Source organism: Coccidioides posadasii, chromosome 1 (assembly GCF_018416015.2).
Source record: "Coccidioides posadasii str. Silveira chromosome 1, complete sequence".
NCBI classification, from domain to species: domain Eukaryota; kingdom Fungi; phylum Ascomycota; class Eurotiomycetes; order Onygenales; family Onygenaceae; genus Coccidioides; species Coccidioides posadasii.
This window is the reverse complement of record NC_089407.1, coordinates 7,862,947-7,878,974: the sequence shown is the minus strand read 5'-3', so window position 1 is coordinate 7,878,974 and position 16,028 is coordinate 7,862,947. Positions and strand designations below refer to the sequence as shown.

Sequence of the window (16,028 nt, the reverse complement as noted above, 5' to 3'; positions counted from 1 at the left end):
ATGGGAGGAGGGTTGGGGGAAAAGAATAAGGGCAGCAGAGGGTGAGAAGATGAAGAAGATGAGCACAACAAAGGCGGGAGAGGCCAGAGAGGGACAGAAAGGCCGGGAAGATGCGAGAGAGAAGTGTGCGCACACAGGGGGAGGTTCCCGTCTGCGCGTGAGTCTTGACTGGATAGATATGGACTGTCCCCTAACCAACTAATGCTCCGGAGTCGCTGGGCCTTGCTGACCAGCCGTGCACATGGCGTGTTCGGGGGCCTCGGGATCAACTGGCGGGCGAAAACTAAAGCAAAGCCGGTTGGGATCGAGCTTGGTTGCGGGCGGGCGCTATTATCGAGATCGAGGATGTTCGCCGGTTTTATGTTTTGCTTTTTTTTTTTTTATCTCTTCTTTTTATTCGTGTGATTGATTCTCTCTTTCTTTTATTTTATTTTATTTATTTTTTTTTCCTTTTAGCTGTCTTGTATGTTATGTATTCTTTCTCTTCTCTCCAGGACGATGACCCAATGAACACCCCCCTTGACGACAAGGAGCTGACCGGGTTCGGAGGATTTGCAGGGTCGTATTTGGAACTATCGAATTTATTATTATTTCTCTCTCTCTCTCTCTCTCTCTCTCTCTCTCTCTTTTTTGTCTCTTGCTTCGTCTAGCATGTATGGATGTATGTATATACAACGGATGTATGGGGGGAGGGAGGGGGGAAGAGAGAGACCGGACAATGCCTGCACACGGTTTGAAATAAAAAAGGATCAGAGGGAACCGGCCGGCCAGCCAGCGAGAGAAGGAGAGTGAGTGGATAGAGAGAAGCTCGCGAACCCCAGCCCAACTCCGGACGGGTAATTATGGCCTGGAGTTCGGTACCCGCGTCAGGCCAGGGTGGGGAGAAAGCAGCCCGCAGCAAGGCTCCTTGGGGCCTTTTTTTTTTTTTTTTTTTTTTCCTTTCCCACCCAGGCCGAGAAGCAGGACGAGAACGGCGCACGGGAAAAGAGGGTTTCGGCGGAAGCGGCTTGTGCAAATTGGCTCGATTGGCTGGGCCTCTCTCTCTCTCTCCCTCTCTCTCTCTTACGATTATTTTTTTAAGATTTTTCTATTTTCTTGGGTTCACTATCTCAACTAAAAAACTACGGAGAACCGAGGGACAAAGGAGCGGTTCTGTCGGCCTTGGGGTACCGACGGGTCTTCCCATCATGATTTGTTTCGCCTGTGCTTGTACGGATGGGCCGTCTACCCGTCTTTAGTCTTGGTGATTGATGACCAAACATTGTGTATATATCATGCTCATACACACAGAGAGAGAGAGGGAGCAGAAAGAGACAGACAAGAGAGGGAGAGCAGAGCTTGCATCTGGTCGGGAACAGGTCGGGGACATGGAGCGGCCGGCTGTGGGGCGAAAAAAAAAAAAAAAAGAGACCACCGAACCCGAAGAGAGACAAATGGCGCTGTCTGCTCTCCGGCCAATTCGCATGCCGGGGCGGAGAACCAACCCTCTGTTGAGGATAATCAATGGGCCCTGTCCTGTGGTTCCTCGCCCAGGGGATAATGGGCCGCGCATGTACGGAGTATGGAGTATGGAGTATGTATGGATGTACGTACACATATGAGTCGTTAGCAGTTAGGGGGGTTTTTCTTTTTTTCCTTTTTATTTTTTTTTTTTTTTCTTTTGGTCTGGCATTGATTAAAACCAGCTACGGAGGATTTGCCGAGAGAAGCAATTCAGTCCGCTAATGTGAAGATCAAACACGATCACAGGGTTCTCTTCACACAGACGGAGTGAGAGACAGTGTGGAAAAAGCAAATAAAAAGAAAAAAAAAACGGAAAAAAAAAAGAGAAAAAAAAGGAAAAAAAGTCTATGGATGCTCGGAGGAATCGGTGAAGAGAGTACTCGATCCCGTGTCTCTTGATCTCGATCGGGCTTCCGTGCGGCGCTGCCACCGTTGCTTGAGCTGCGATGGATGCTCCCAAGGTTATTCAGGAAAAGCAAATACAATTTAAACAAAAATAAAATAAAAAGAAATAACATGTGTAGTTACTATGTAATGTAAAATGAAGAACAGGACCAGCATCACGAAAAAAAAAAAAAAAAAAAAAAGAAAAGAAAAAGAAAAAAGAAAAAGCCAATGATCGAGTCGAGTGTGCAGGAAGATCAAATCGGAACGCATTGAAATGCAATCCAGCGATGACGAATTTGTCCTGAAAATCACTTCCTTCGCCTTCTCCCCAGCCGTTCCGGCAGGGGCGAGCCTACATAGCACAGAAAGGCAAAAGGGAAAAAAGGGTCGCGCTAACTAACAGGTCCAAGGAAAAAAAAAAAAAAAAAGAAAAAAAAGAAAAGAAAAAAGAAAAAAAGCCAAAACCCAGCGCACTGCCGAGATAGCGCTTCTGATTTACCGTGAACCAAGCAGCGTCGAACCCGAGCAGACCGACGCGGGGAAAAAGAAACGAGAGCGATCTTCCAATAGTCCAACCGTCGATCTGCCTGCTGCAAAGTCGCACAGTTGCCGATGGCGAAGACCCTCGCATCCCATGCAGGCCAGGCTTCATGTCGCTTGCTACATATCTTCTCCTTTCACTTCTCTGTCGTCGCACTGAAGAAATTAATTCTCCGGAGCCTTCTTCTTCTTGTAATTTAATTTTATAATTTTTAGAATTAGTATTTTGATAAATCGGCACGAATCTGGTGATGGGTGATCGTACGACTCGTCGAGGAGTCGCCGCGCCGTCTCCTGAATCATGGGCATCGCGCTGAGCGTGCTCTTCCGTGGCGAGTCCGTCGTCCATTCGCTCTCCTCCTCCTCCTCCTCCTCCTCTTCGCCGCGAAATATTCCCGTAGCGCTCCGTCGCCAAGCCGGAACCCCTTGTCAGCACCTTTTGTCAAGTGTCCTTTTTTTTTTTTAAAAAAAAAAAATAAAATAAAATAAAAATATATATATAAAAAAAAAAAGGGCCAACTACGGAGTACTTGTTACCCGACCTGACCGCGCTTCGGACATTAAACCACTCCAAGCCAGCCAGCCTGCCTGGTCCGTCCAACGATATAACTGGCCTTCTTTCTTTTTAAGCTCTCGGTAAAATACTATGCGAGGCGAGGAGAGTGTGTAGCACAATCCCAGTCCTTATCATGTTGTTATGTACTCCGTAACTACATACATACTCTACCCTCTCTCGGGACCGCAATCATCTCGTCGTGGCGCTCTCTCTCTCCCCCCGCCCTCCCGATCGGCTGGCCAGTTTCGCAACCGGGTTGGACGATCTTGGGAGCTGGCTGATTTGCAGCACATCACCTTTGCCCTCTAACCAAAGAAAGCCCACCCCCCGCCCGCCGCCGCAATACTATCAGGTTTGCTTTCAGTTGTCTTCAGGGATTCTGCCCAGAAGGATTACGAACACCCAGAACGCTCCCCAACTAAACCATTACGTAGTAGAAAACGGGAGAATGATAGTCATTCCAGTCCGGCCTGCTTTTTGTGAGGGTGGAAATTAAACAGTAAAATAAATAAAATAGAATTATATTAAAAAAAAAAAAAAAAAAAAAAAAAAAAGATTGACGACGATGACGGCAACGACCAATATTCCCATTATTTAAATACTGGCATTGTTATATGAATGGTGTTTCACTGTTAGTACATAGACCCAGCTCCGGTTCTCAGACAAGACGGATCTGATCACCACCGTGCTTTGCCGCTTCGAAGGTCTCTGCTTTCTCGGGTCGGGTTTGAACGCGAGTAGCCGAACGAGCAGATTCGTAATGCTCCTCGCATCATCAATTGTTGTTAAATATATCGAGCTGCAAAGCACCTGAATCGTCAAAGAAACGGAACAAGCTCATGCCGGCCATTCTTCCCACTCCGGTATAATGTCGTCTCAGCTCCGACATTGTTTGCTCAGGTCCTATTCTCACTCACTTTCTTTCCCCCCCCCCCCCGCTCTCTCTCCTTTTTATCCCCGGCTTCAAAGAACGCCGTCGGTGGGGACCCTTTTCCTTATCGTCCCCTTCGTTATGGTGCAGGGTTTCCCCCCGTCGGTCCAAACCCTCGCTAACCACGGAGCACCGATAAACGTAACTACTAAAACCTACGTGTTGTGTCTTGAGTTCGTGAGCTGTAAAAAGAGACAAGGTTCACAACCGATCGGAACTGCGTGTGGGAAGCATTTCCGATCGGAGGCCCCCCGGCTAGCGGTTGAATGGGACCGCCGCAGAAAACCTGGTACCAACTAACCGAAAAAAGCCCAAAATAAACCCAAGAGGGGCCCGGAGGGGGGAAGAAAAAGGAAAAAAAAGAGAGAGAGAGAGAGAGAGAGAGTTTGCACGTTTTCGTTTCCTGCGATTTTGTCCATCGTTTCCTCTGATTTGCTTATCCGACCGTCGGCGTCTAAGGAGTTGCACCGAGGAGGAATTTCCTGGATCTTTTTTCGAGTTAATTTCCCTTTTTTTTTCGTTATGATTATTTTTATGCTTTAACGAGCTGTGCTGGGCCGGCCCGATATGGTTCAACGGCTTTTCTTTCTATCGCACGCCAAAGCTTCCCGCTGCAGAGAGAATGAATCTAAGGACAGATTGGGAAATAAGAAGTGCGGGGGGGGGTGTGTTTTGGAGCTCGATCTTCCTGTCTCTCTCTCTTTTTTCCAAGCTTCGCTTCGACTCTGCTGCCAAGGTCACTTGGGGCCGAGTGCATGAGGTTTCTCACTGCTCCTTGGGGTCCAGGATTGAAAAGAAGGCGGCCTGCCAGTCGATAGAACGAATAAGAATTGAATGCGAGAAGCCAAAAAAAAAAAAAAAAAAAAAAAAAAAAAAGAAGAATTCAAGATCTCAGAAGACAAATGCTTTCTGGCCTTCTCCCCTTGTTCATGTTGGCTTAGTGTGTGCTAAGAACAGGGTTTTCTGAGGACTTGTTGCTTAAAAATTGCTACCTTGCTTCTTGACATACGAACCAAGAAGGCCTCTTCTTTTTTTTTTTTTTTTTTTTTTTTTTTTTTTTTGCTTTTTCGCCTAAATCGGGGACTTCGGATCTCTTCGCAACGCCCCGTTTGTCTGGTTGGTCTGGGAGACCTTGATAAATTGGTTTTATTGCCTGTCTCGAGGCCATCTCTCCCCCCCTCCGTTCACGAGAGATATGGGCTTGTCTTGTCGTTTATCGCGTTTTGATCTCAACTGGCATACGGGCTTAATGGCCTGTTCCCGTCTATTCGTCAGGATTGCTACTTTCGTTTGGCCAGCGACCCATGGTTCGATGGCAACCAGACTGCTCTTTTTTTCCCTTTCATTTTTTTTTATTTTTATTTTTATTTTTATTTTTATTTTTTTCCTGCGTATTCATGCATGGCCATGGCTGGGCAAACTTTTGCTTTCTTGGTATCTTGTCCTGCTAAACTTCCCCCCTCCCATCACCCGCGACTCCTACATGGGTCATGACCTTTGATCCTTGCGAACCACGCGATAGTTGGATGCGAGAGACCTGGGAAAGTTAACTGCTGTTACTGATTCTCGGGTCCGCTTCGCTCTTCGCCTTCGCGGTCTGCTTCTTCCAAGCATCTGTGTATCCTATACATTGGTGAATACGCGCGTTGTCTAGCGAAGACGAAAGAAAGAAAGAAAGAAAGAAAGAAAGAGAGCGAACCGGCGCCCAGACCGCAGAACTCCCCATGTATAAATTATAAATAGCATTTTATTTACTTATCCAACCAGTCTTGACCGCGGGAGATGATGCACCGGGTTTTGGGGCGCCAAAACCAGCTCAAGCAAGCACATACTAAAATATATTTTGCAATACGATGCGACGTTCGATTCTCGGCTTGATAACCAGCTGCGCTGTCGTCTTTTTCAAGTCTAAACGGCCGGCCCGATTTCGCCAGAAGCGAGCCGAGATGAAGAGGTTAACGAACTAACTGACTACGGCGTAGTTCTATGCCCTACGTTTCTCTTCCCTGTTCATAGCAAGGTATAAAATCCCACACATGGCCGCCGTCCTCCCTCTTTGTTGTTATGGCGATACGACGAGAGAGATTGATTGCGTCGGGACGCGAGAGAAAGAGAAACACGATTAAAAAAAAAAAAAAAATTTCATTCTCGACGGGCGCTACGCGGGAAAAGGACATGTAACCTCGCAGCTGAACCGATGAACCATCACCATCAGTAATGCTATCACCCAAACATAACACGCCATAACCAACAACAACTACTGCGCGGGATCTTGGTCCTCTTCCCTACTTTTTCCAAGCTTGACCATACTTAGCTAAGGATACCGACGTATGGAATATCCCATGTATATTCCTTATGTGTGTTGGTACCCGGTACCTTTATTACTTTAACTAGTTACCTTCTTTATCACAAATCACCCGTTCCAACTCGATGGGCAAAGCCAAACAAGCCTTTCCCCCAGAATGTTTGTCCCTAGTTAGGCGTACACCGCAAGATCAGCGAAACGCTTGTTGCATTTTCCTTGCTTCTTAGCTCCAAATGATCGGGGATGTTCAGTGTCTTATTGGACTAAGCACTACGTATATTAAATTTTTTTTTTTTTTTTTTTTTTTTTTCAGATCCAACAGCGAGAGGTTGACTTACGAGTTGGTCGGGGTTTCTTTTACGACTTGGATTGTCCCTCGACTCTCCCTTCCGGTTGTTGGGTTTCCACACCCGGGGGGTGGTGTGGAATTGAAGATGACGGGTTTTCTTGCGCTATCATGAACGGGTGCTACGTAGGCACCGGTAGTCGGCCAGGACGACATGATGGGACACGAGAACTCGGAGACAAATTCGGAATTTTTTTTTATTTATTTATTTTTTTTTTTTTTGGAACAAGCATATCTACACACCCGTCTGCGTAAGAATGTAACGACACACACTCGCATCGTTTTGCTTTTTCTGTTGGTCGTTGGCGTGGCGCCGTGCGGCGAAGTTGATCATTGATCCGTCACGATCGATCTCGTCTCCCAAGCTAGTCAGCCAATTAGCTCCATATGTATGTAACCACGGAACCACTCTATAGCCCAGAGAAGTTGGGAACACACGAGGAAAGTCCACCAAGGGCTAGGTATGAGGATCTTCTCGACTCCATCTCGCTTGGAAATCAACTGCAGTTCTCAAGAGATCAATCACGACGGTGATGCATGCATGATTAGAACCGATTCCCGATGCAAGCGCGGTGAAATTTCGGGATGCACCGAAAGTGAAGGTTACAAGGTAGGCGTATATGTGTACGTAGCCGCGTCAAATTCCACAGCGCTAATGCCAATCCTACGCAGCTCCCGACCCTACGATGCGTACGGAGCTCAGCGTTGTGTGTGAACCGTGTGTATGGGAGAACCGCAAGAGCTCCCGCGAGTATGAAACTTCGCCGCCCATCCTGGTCACTTCGTGCTTTTTTGCCAGTACCCTGCCTCCAGGTTTGGGGTTAAATCCGTGGATTCAGCCAAGCTGAACAGCGGCTGGGAAAAATAGGTACTCTGTTCTCGGGGCCGTTAATTGTCCCGCCCCTGCTCGAACTACCAGCTTCGCATCAGAAACCTGTCTGGATACCCCATACAATCATTGACCAGTCTTCCCGGCTAAGGCATCGGCAAAGACACCACGGTTTGCCGTGGCGCACTGCATTACTCCCCTTTCTTTCAATTTTCTCCTCTTGTCGACGGATACCGGCCAGGCACCGACCGGGTCTAAACGACAATTCCGGTCCGAACAAAGAAGAGAAGTGTCACTCAAGAAGCCAAGCCTTGACAGCCAAGTCGTTTAGTTTGGTCCAAAGGGTAAGGGTGTCATATCCTCCGCGTGTTCCCTGCTTCTGAACCCCGGCCCTAGGCCGGGGTTTATTGTCCAATCCCGTTGCAAGGTTAGCTGTTATGAGGGCTGCAAGTGAACAGGGGCATTCTTCTATGCCGGGTAATTACGACCAGGATGGCTGGCGTTCTGGATATTCGTCTTTCGGATTGATCGAAGACCCCATTAACTTCGTTGGAGGGGTGTTTGTGGCTGAAGTGGAAACCGCATAATAAGCCATTGCAAGGGCTGCGCCGGGGTCCACTAGAACGAAGAACTCGGGTATGAAACAGAGGGGCGAGTGCGCATATTGAAGATCTGACCAGGTTATCAAGGCAGTTGCTGTTTCCCGTTAAAGTGCTTCCATCCATGCGGCAGAGCCCGAGAGAAAAGATCTTTGACTAGGTGCATGCGTAATTGCTCAAAGTAACATGAAATATAAAACATTACATGCACCTGCATGCATTTGTCCCTGTAACTACGGGGTATTGGAACGGGCTGGCCTACAGCAAGCCTTGTTCTCGAAAGTCGCCAGACGTTCCGTGCTCATGGTGTGGGAAGACTCACGATCTAGAGTGCAACGCATAACTGATATCTTATTCCTCGTTAACAAGGAGCGCAACAAGGGATTGGGGCGGGAGAAAGGTCGGGAGGACAGGTGGCGCTCGATCGACTTACATTTTCCCTTTCCTAAGTAACTTATTGCGAGACGCGGTTATACGTCTACGGTGTTCCTTTCCTTTGGGCACTGCTCTGGTCTCAATCCAGCGTGTTGGATTGATTTGGGAGAGTGGAACGCAGATGCGACATTGAAACCACATTCATGTAATCCTAAAAGACCTCCACAACCCCAAATTAGGGAATAATAGACGTGGATAGGAGGTAAAGCAGTAATTCTCAATTTGGGAATTTGTCCAAGGCATTGCAATGACTTGATTTGGGCCGAAAGTGAACGTTGGCAGCCGAATTCCAGTGACACCCCAGGGCTTATCCACGAATATCATTTCGCATCATGTGCCAGCCTGATACTGTCTCTTGGAACCCCATTCACATCCTGCAGCTCGACGAAAATTAGACGGTTGCCACCTGTTAGAATCCGGTTGGCTTTTACCTGGTATCAATTCCCAACTACGGAAAGGAAACTGTCGGCGGGGACCCGACGGCTCCGGGGAAGTGAAAGGCACTTGCGATAACCACTGGGGGAAGGGACGGGGGAAGGGAAGTACGCTCGGATCGCCCGAGGCTGCACGTCACTGACTTGGGCAATTCTAAGACCAGGAAGCCCATACGGAGTACTGGGCCTATTTTGAATGCTGCGCTCTTAATAGCGTCTATGAAACAAAAAAGCACAGAGCCAGAGTCTAATGTTCTGGTCATTGCTAGGAGGGTTTCTTCAAGCTTCTGGATTTGTAGATCATGGTGTTGCAGGTGAAATCGAAATGATCAGCAATGCATATTGCCATTGAAGAAAATGATATGCTTTCACCGACGAATATGAGCCAGTACGGAGTACACTGTACTCCTTGCGCTACCATGGCTTGGGTATCATCGTCGATTTCACTCCACTGTTCAGGGGAACATCGAGTCCAGACACTTTGAAATCAAATACTAGAACAACCTTAACTGTTTGAAGGAGCAAAAGAATTAAAGTTCAATCGCGATTCACGCCAATTGGCCTGTAGTCAACTACTCAACGGGCGTTGTCCGTGTGTTCGCGGAAGGCAGATGCTGAAGGATTCCGAAAAAGACCATCGATGACTTGACACACCTCAACCAGCGGGTCATCGGCACACTTGCCATGAAGAAAAATTCTCGAGACCCCTCACAGTGACATCGACCGGAGAGATATCGTCTCCGCGCCGGTGATGTTGACTGGGCAGACTTACAAGTTGAAAGACGTCAGGCACCCGAAATGCTGACGTAAGAAATATCAAACCTATCACGTGATTTAACCTTGGCGAGCAAAATTTCCTCTGCAGCACATCCAGCAAGACACAGCTTCAAGCATCTCGAATCTTTCCATCCGCTCTCCAACCCGGCCATAGCTCTGCTCATTGCGACGCATCCTTCAAGGATTATCTCAACATGGCGAATGAACAATCAGCAGGTATGGCCCTTTTCCTTTTTCCCAAGCCGTTCCTCGCCCGAACTCTATCAGGGACTTCTTGATAGCTCTCGATAGCAATTTTGACTAACGTCTGCGATGCGATTCCGCATATTTGCAAGTACACAGCTTGGCCTATCGCCGATGAAGCTCTGTCCACTGAACTCCTCGATCTTGTCCAGCAAGCATCTCACTATCGTCAGTTGAAGAAGGGAGCTAACGAAGGTATGCCTTTCAGACTCTTTAATTATTTCCCCCCAGCCGGTTGCAACCGACTCAGAAATACATTAATTTTTGGAAGCAAGCTAACGGATATAAAAATAGCCACCAAGACTCTCAACCGCGGAACATCGGAGTTGATCATTCTGGCTGCTGATACCTCCCCGCTCGCTATCCTCCTCCATCTTCCCCTACTTTGCGAAGATAAGAATACCCCCTATGTCTATGTCCCTAGCAAAGGTACGATATGCTCTGCTCCCTTGGACGAGCCCGGTTTCTCTGACTTTACTTGTGATTTTAGTCGCTTTGGGCCGAGCATGCGGTGTAAGCCGTGCCGTTATCGCCGCCAGCATCACCAGCAACGAAGCTAGCGATCTGTCGGCGCAGATTCGGAATATCAAGCAGAAGGTTGAGAGATTGATGATTTAAAATGTTGTGTGCAATAGTAAAATGATGGCGTGTAGCGAGAGAACTTTGGATTTGTGGATGTTGTCATTCCCGCACGTCATGCTATCCGTTTGTTCTGGCAGCTAAGATAACTTGGGGGAATGGAGTTTTCTTGATACGCTCAGGGGAATTTGCCGGCGTTATACTAGGATATATGGACGGGATTATGGTTTTCGAAGAGAAATTTTACGGCACTGCCTTAAGTAAAATGAAATTTCGTGGAATAACACTTAAATAGTCCACATTCATGCAACCATCCAGGCCCACCTAATGCCATGTATGATATGCCACGCTATGATCGATATGTCCTCGCCAACGCACTAAAACTATACCAACCCTGCTAAGCAGGAATATGGAGAAACGGGGACCCAAACTAAACACCCAGGCTAGAAACAAGCGTGGGAGAATGCGCTGCAGAGCGAAACGTCCCGAAAATTAACGTTTAAAATATTCACAGTGATGGGCGAATCGTATGTAGAAACCGAGGATATGAGAAAAAAGAAAGCCAAAAGGCCGCCAGATCCGTCACATAGATTTCAAAGTAAAAGCTTTCCAGTGACGATTCAGCTAGATTGCGGAAATGCCGAATAATCACCGACGAGGCAATAACGTTGCACGCGGGCGAGAATGCTACTGACAGGAGAAGGCATGCTCACTTATCAACATTGATAATTAAAAAATTTAAAGTAAAATTGGTCGACTTGAAATGGATCGCAAGAGGGCTCCCAGTAGGGCATATGTGAAGAATTAAGTAAAGGCGTGGTGAACATGATCTGGGAAAGGGGAAAGAAAACCGACCAAGTTATAACCGGGTATCAAATGGTAAAACCTCAAAAAAATAAAGGGAAAAATGTCCAGGGTCTGCTAGGTGTGAAAGAGGGAACGTAGGTGTTGCGGAAGGAAAGCTGGAGTAGCGACGAGGAAGATCAGATTGCTGGAGTGGGGACGAGAGGTCGATATCAACACGTTTCTTCAATATCCATCAACCATCTACGGATGCCCTCTCTCAAAGTGTTATCAGCAATGGTGCCGATCCCCTTTCTAGCCGTTCGAGAAGAGCCTTTAATATCCGCGTTATCAAGCTTTGTGCTCGACTCTTCTCGGCGATACTCGAGAGCCACACTCCGTACGACTTCTTCTAGGGCGCCAAGAACCATTCTACGACATTCATTCCGGGGAACCTCGAAAGTGGGAACCTCGCTTGTATTGCTCGCGTCGTGAGTCTGTCTGTCACCCAGCTGACGTGGCCCGGGCCTTCCTCTGCGGCCACGATTAGGAGACGCAGTTCTAGAATGATTGGCAGAAGGGGGACCGGATTGTGCCAACACACGCTCGACAGCGTCGACAAGGGTGCCGTCAAGGTCCATCACAGGCTCTTCAATGAACTCTTCTTCGATAAAACGCGTTTCAATAGGGCTTGACATGCCCGGATCTGATGCAGAAGAGGGTGCAGAAAACGAGGTCTTGCGTCCAGACGACGTGATCGTAGGACTAAGGGGGCCCGAGCCAGACTTTGTGCTAGATATCTTTCGACGTAATCTAAGCCGCTTCACAGTTGATGAAGTGGTGTCTGCAATTAACGTTGAACAGATATCTACCCACTTTTCGGAACAGCCCGAAGCATTAAGGACTGTAGTCATTGTAGCAAGAAGGTGAGTTGGTGTTGGTTCTGCAGACATGGAACGTCTGACATCGGCTTCTAATGTCGGATACGGTCGTACTGCTTGAAGAACAAAGTCCTCGTGATAACGACTAAGCCAACCCGCAACGTTGAGATTAAGCCTTTCATAATCCCTTTGAGTAGTTGGGCAAGGATAATTGTCGGTCTGAAACGAGGCCCCGCCATCAATACTGGTGATTGAGGTGCGAGTTTTACGCGGGGAGGCCATAGTCGAATCATTTGAGGAAGAAAGAGATAGAAAACCAGGTAAAGGCACCTCAACATCCACAACGCCATCACTTGCCTCTACGCACAGCTTCACTGGAGATGCAGGCGTCTCATCGTAAATATCTTGCTGTTCCGGAGACAGTTCCGTGGTGACTTCTGTTGAATCCGTGTGGGGAATAGACGTTCCAGGCAAATCTGAATTATCGCCTGATCCGATATTTCCAGAAGAGTCATTGTCAGTTTCTCCCGCCATCTTTACCAGAGTCGAAACGGGGGAATTGGCGGTTTGAGGAGGTGAGATCGAGGAATCTGTCTCGTCTCGCCGAAGAGATGGAGGAGCATCAGTTTTAGCCGTTGATGACGTTTCCCGAGAACTCCAAAGATTGGAGAGCAAACTTCCCCATCTACTAGGGGTGGGATAATCACTGCCGGTAGAACCAGCATTTGAGCTTTCGCTCCGTCGGAGAGTTTGCATTAAATTGGCGGATGCTGCGCTGACGTTCTCAGACTGCCCGGCAGTGGTACCCCTTTGTCGGGGCCCACGTTGAGAGGCAAAGTGCGGTACGGGTGTAGCCGTACCAGGTACAGCAGGAGCAGCAATGGCCGTACTGCTTTTCCGCATACTCATGCTATTAGCAGGAATCGGAAGGCTAGCGGTTTTAACAGACCGAACATCAGAGTCTCGGCGAATTTGACGAGCTGAGATACTCATAAACTCGAGGTCGTCGGCGAGGGCATTGGTTGTTTCATTCGACGAAACACTTGCGGATCTCTTAAAATTCTCCTGTTCGTCGACAAAATTACGAGTTCTAGCTCGCCTATTAAGTGTTCGACGAAGCGATTCTCGTCGGAAAAACTGGGGATTTGGGGGGCTCTGAGAAGTTTGGCGCAAGGAAGCAGAAGTGCTTGGGCGTAGAGGTGACGATAAAGTATCTGGCCGTTGTTGAGCTGGCAAAAATGCAGAAAGAACGAATATCAATCGCCTTGCCGTCATTTTACAGGGCGATATGATAACGGTTCTATTTGGAATGCTGAGTTCGCTATCTTGCTGCGCTCTTTGTTGCAAGATATGGCGTCGTTTGTGCCATTCAGGTCCAAGTGAACCAAGCCAATCGGTATGGTTCCCGAGGAATGCTGTAATTAAGACTAGGAAGAAAAAATTATGCTCTTTCTCACTTAGAAATTTAGCGATCCATCGGGCTTCATCCCTCCAAACACCCCATCGACTTTGCCCTGTCACAACACGTGGGATTTTGAGAGCTAAAGAGACTCGGTGAATCGCGCGTAAGGTCTCCTGCTGGAGAGCTACGTTACCCGCAAGGCTATTGGGAGGCAAGTGGATCATAGTTTGATTCGTCCGCTGCATATTTGGTGGCTGTTTAATGGGCTTGGGCCGCTGAATTGTGAGTAGGTCGGCCTCTTTGAGAAGCGAAAGGATCTCTTTACTCGCCACCTTCTCAAGATGTGAAAGCATGCGAGTGATGATGTCCCAATAGTCAACAAGCGTATCAATTCTTTCATCTAGATTTGAAGCCGCAGATAAGTATGTTGAACCATCTTCAGAAGCAAAATGCCATCGTTTGTCAGAATCTAGAGACGTTGATATCAACCCTGGAGGCTTCAGGGTATCTTGCCCACAGGGGCTGTACTGCCGTCCATGGTTTCGAATAGCCACTGGAAGTTGCACGGCGATGGCAACGGCATACATTGGGGTTTTCTTCTCTTTTATCTTTCGTTTCTTGTAATGAGCCGAATCATTATAATAGAATAGCTTAGCAAACGACGAAAGTTGAGGCTCGGGAGGTTCGGCAGTCAGGCCCTGCGCCTCGGGAAGATTGACGCTAAACATCCGGGTGACCAGTACAGTTATCTTTGTTGCGGATGAAGAACCCTGGTCTGCGACGCTAAGCTCACGAGATAGGCCTTTGGGCTTCGATGGGGAACTAAAGGTCTCCGCTCGTTGGTGATGTGATGGGCGCTGAACTGAACGGTTTCCGATTTCGTATGGAGATTCTCCACCAGCAGGGACTATGTGCATTTTGGTAGATGACGCACGATAACTAAAGGCGCTGCTTCCAAATATACAGTTCAAGAGGCCCGAGTCACCGCTATCACCAGAAAGGCGGTTCTGGTGGTAATCCTCGCCGGTTGTGGTGGAGAAAGTAGATCTTCGGTTCCGGGCACGAAAAAACACGCTCATATTACCAACATCACCACGGGTTCTCGAGTCAGTGAAGGGCGAATTTGGGATTAGATCTGGAATGGACGACTGTGAACCATGTACCGCATGTCTTCGTCCGTTTTGCGATGAGCTCGAAGTCCGAGAATGTCTCCCACGAGGCGTTTCTGCCAGCGGCGATCCCTGAGAAGATCGGGACGGTGTTTCTGCTCCTAAAAGGTTCAAAGTATCAAGCAGAACACAGGGTTCGTCACGATCTCCCATTGCATTTTGAGCAATAATGATCCGAAAATCCTTCGTCTCATCTAGGTCTAAACCACCTTTATCATCAAAACTGCTGGCAGCAGCGGCATTTGGAGAGAGGGCGCTGATCTGGAGTGGGTATGTATGAGTTCGCGAGCGTTGGAGGACACTGACATCGGGGAACAGGAGACCGGAAGTGTGCTCTTCTTCTGTAACAGATTCAAGCTGGGTAGGATTACGCGGAGAATGAGGATTAGTGTTGAAAGCCGAAGCTGCCGTGTTTAAGAGCCTGCCCAGCATTTTACTAGCTCTGCAGGAACAGCAGTAACAGTGCTAGTAGAGCTGAATGATATAAAGACAGGGGTTCCTAATAATGGCTAAACAGAGCAAACCCATTGTCTATGGACATGGAAGGATGCATCATTCAGCTTCACTCAAGGAGCGCGTCTGTGTGCAAGAATGTTAATATGGCGTCACAGCAATCGCATCAGTATCACCATGTTAATCACAATAATAGGAGATGGGGGTTAGAAAGAGGTGAGAAAGCTTAAAGACGAGGATAGAAGATAATCGCAACCTCCAGCGACAAATATCCAGAGGACACTTGAATTGGAGAGATGCAGTGCAGTGGTGGAGGGGAGGGATGGTTGAGGATGATCGTGCCGGCATGTTTCTCGGCCAAGAGGCGGTGAGCAGCAGGCGCAAGCCTCATCATTATGTAATGCACCTTAACCTCGGCTCATAATCACGTGAGTTTGATCCTGAGTGGACGGGTCTTGGCCTAAATAGAGTTTTGCCTGGATCACATGCTATTCTCAGCCCTATTCTTAATAACTTCATCCCTTGTTTATGGCATCCTCTCCTCTGTACTTCTCAGCAGAAAGTGACAACCCTTTCCAGAGGCCTGTCTCACCTAGCCATCGTTTCCATTGATGCTTTACTCCCAGGGATTATCAGAGGCACCCTCGCTGCTCTAATACAGCCGCTGAATTTCGGGCGCAGCTGTTGTCTTTCCTGCACAACCTGTTAACCATTGATTGTAGTCTGCAAGTCAGCGCTTCGCAAAGTGTGCTGGTTTTTCCTCTACAAATTGAAGGCATATATTGCTTTCAAGACAATTTTAAAGCTTGGAGCTCCTTTTCTTTCTTCAAGCCCTCACTTCCTTTCCACCTTGCAAACATCGATTTTGTTTCTTTT

The 16,028-nt window shown here is 47.9% G+C and overlaps 3 protein-coding genes across 3 annotated transcripts; 2 read left to right on the top strand and 1 right to left on the bottom strand.

The window, feature by feature from the left end:
* Window positions 1-1,122: 1,122 nt before the first annotated feature.
* On the top strand, window positions 1,123-1,973 carry D8B26_002394 (uncharacterized protein). Its single transcript, XM_066123814.1, has 2 exons — window positions 1,123-1,585; window positions 1,750-1,973. Exons 1-2 carry the CDS (start codon window positions 1,251-1,253, stop codon window positions 1,772-1,774), a joined length of 360 nt encoding a protein of 119 aa, XP_065979889.1. The 5' UTR covers window positions 1,123-1,250; the 3' UTR covers window positions 1,775-1,973.
* Window positions 1,974-9,708: 7,735 nt separating this feature from the next.
* On the top strand, window positions 9,709-11,123 carry SNU13 (RNA binding protein snu13). Its single transcript, XM_066123813.1, has 4 exons — window positions 9,709-9,858; window positions 9,985-10,080; window positions 10,180-10,314; window positions 10,376-11,123. Exons 1-4 carry the CDS (start codon window positions 9,837-9,839, stop codon window positions 10,501-10,503), a joined length of 381 nt encoding a protein of 126 aa, XP_065979888.1. The 5' UTR covers window positions 9,709-9,836; the 3' UTR covers window positions 10,504-11,123.
* A 357-nt stretch (window positions 11,124-11,480) lies between these two features.
* On the bottom strand, window positions 11,481-15,131 carry D8B26_002392 (uncharacterized protein; the record flags this gene model as incomplete). The annotated part of the gene is made up of 1 exon (XM_003066297.2): window positions 11,481-15,131. One exon carries the CDS (start codon window positions 15,129-15,131, stop codon window positions 11,481-11,483), a length of 3,651 nt encoding a protein of 1,216 aa, XP_003066343.1.
* Between the last annotated feature and the right edge of the window lie 897 nt (window positions 15,132-16,028).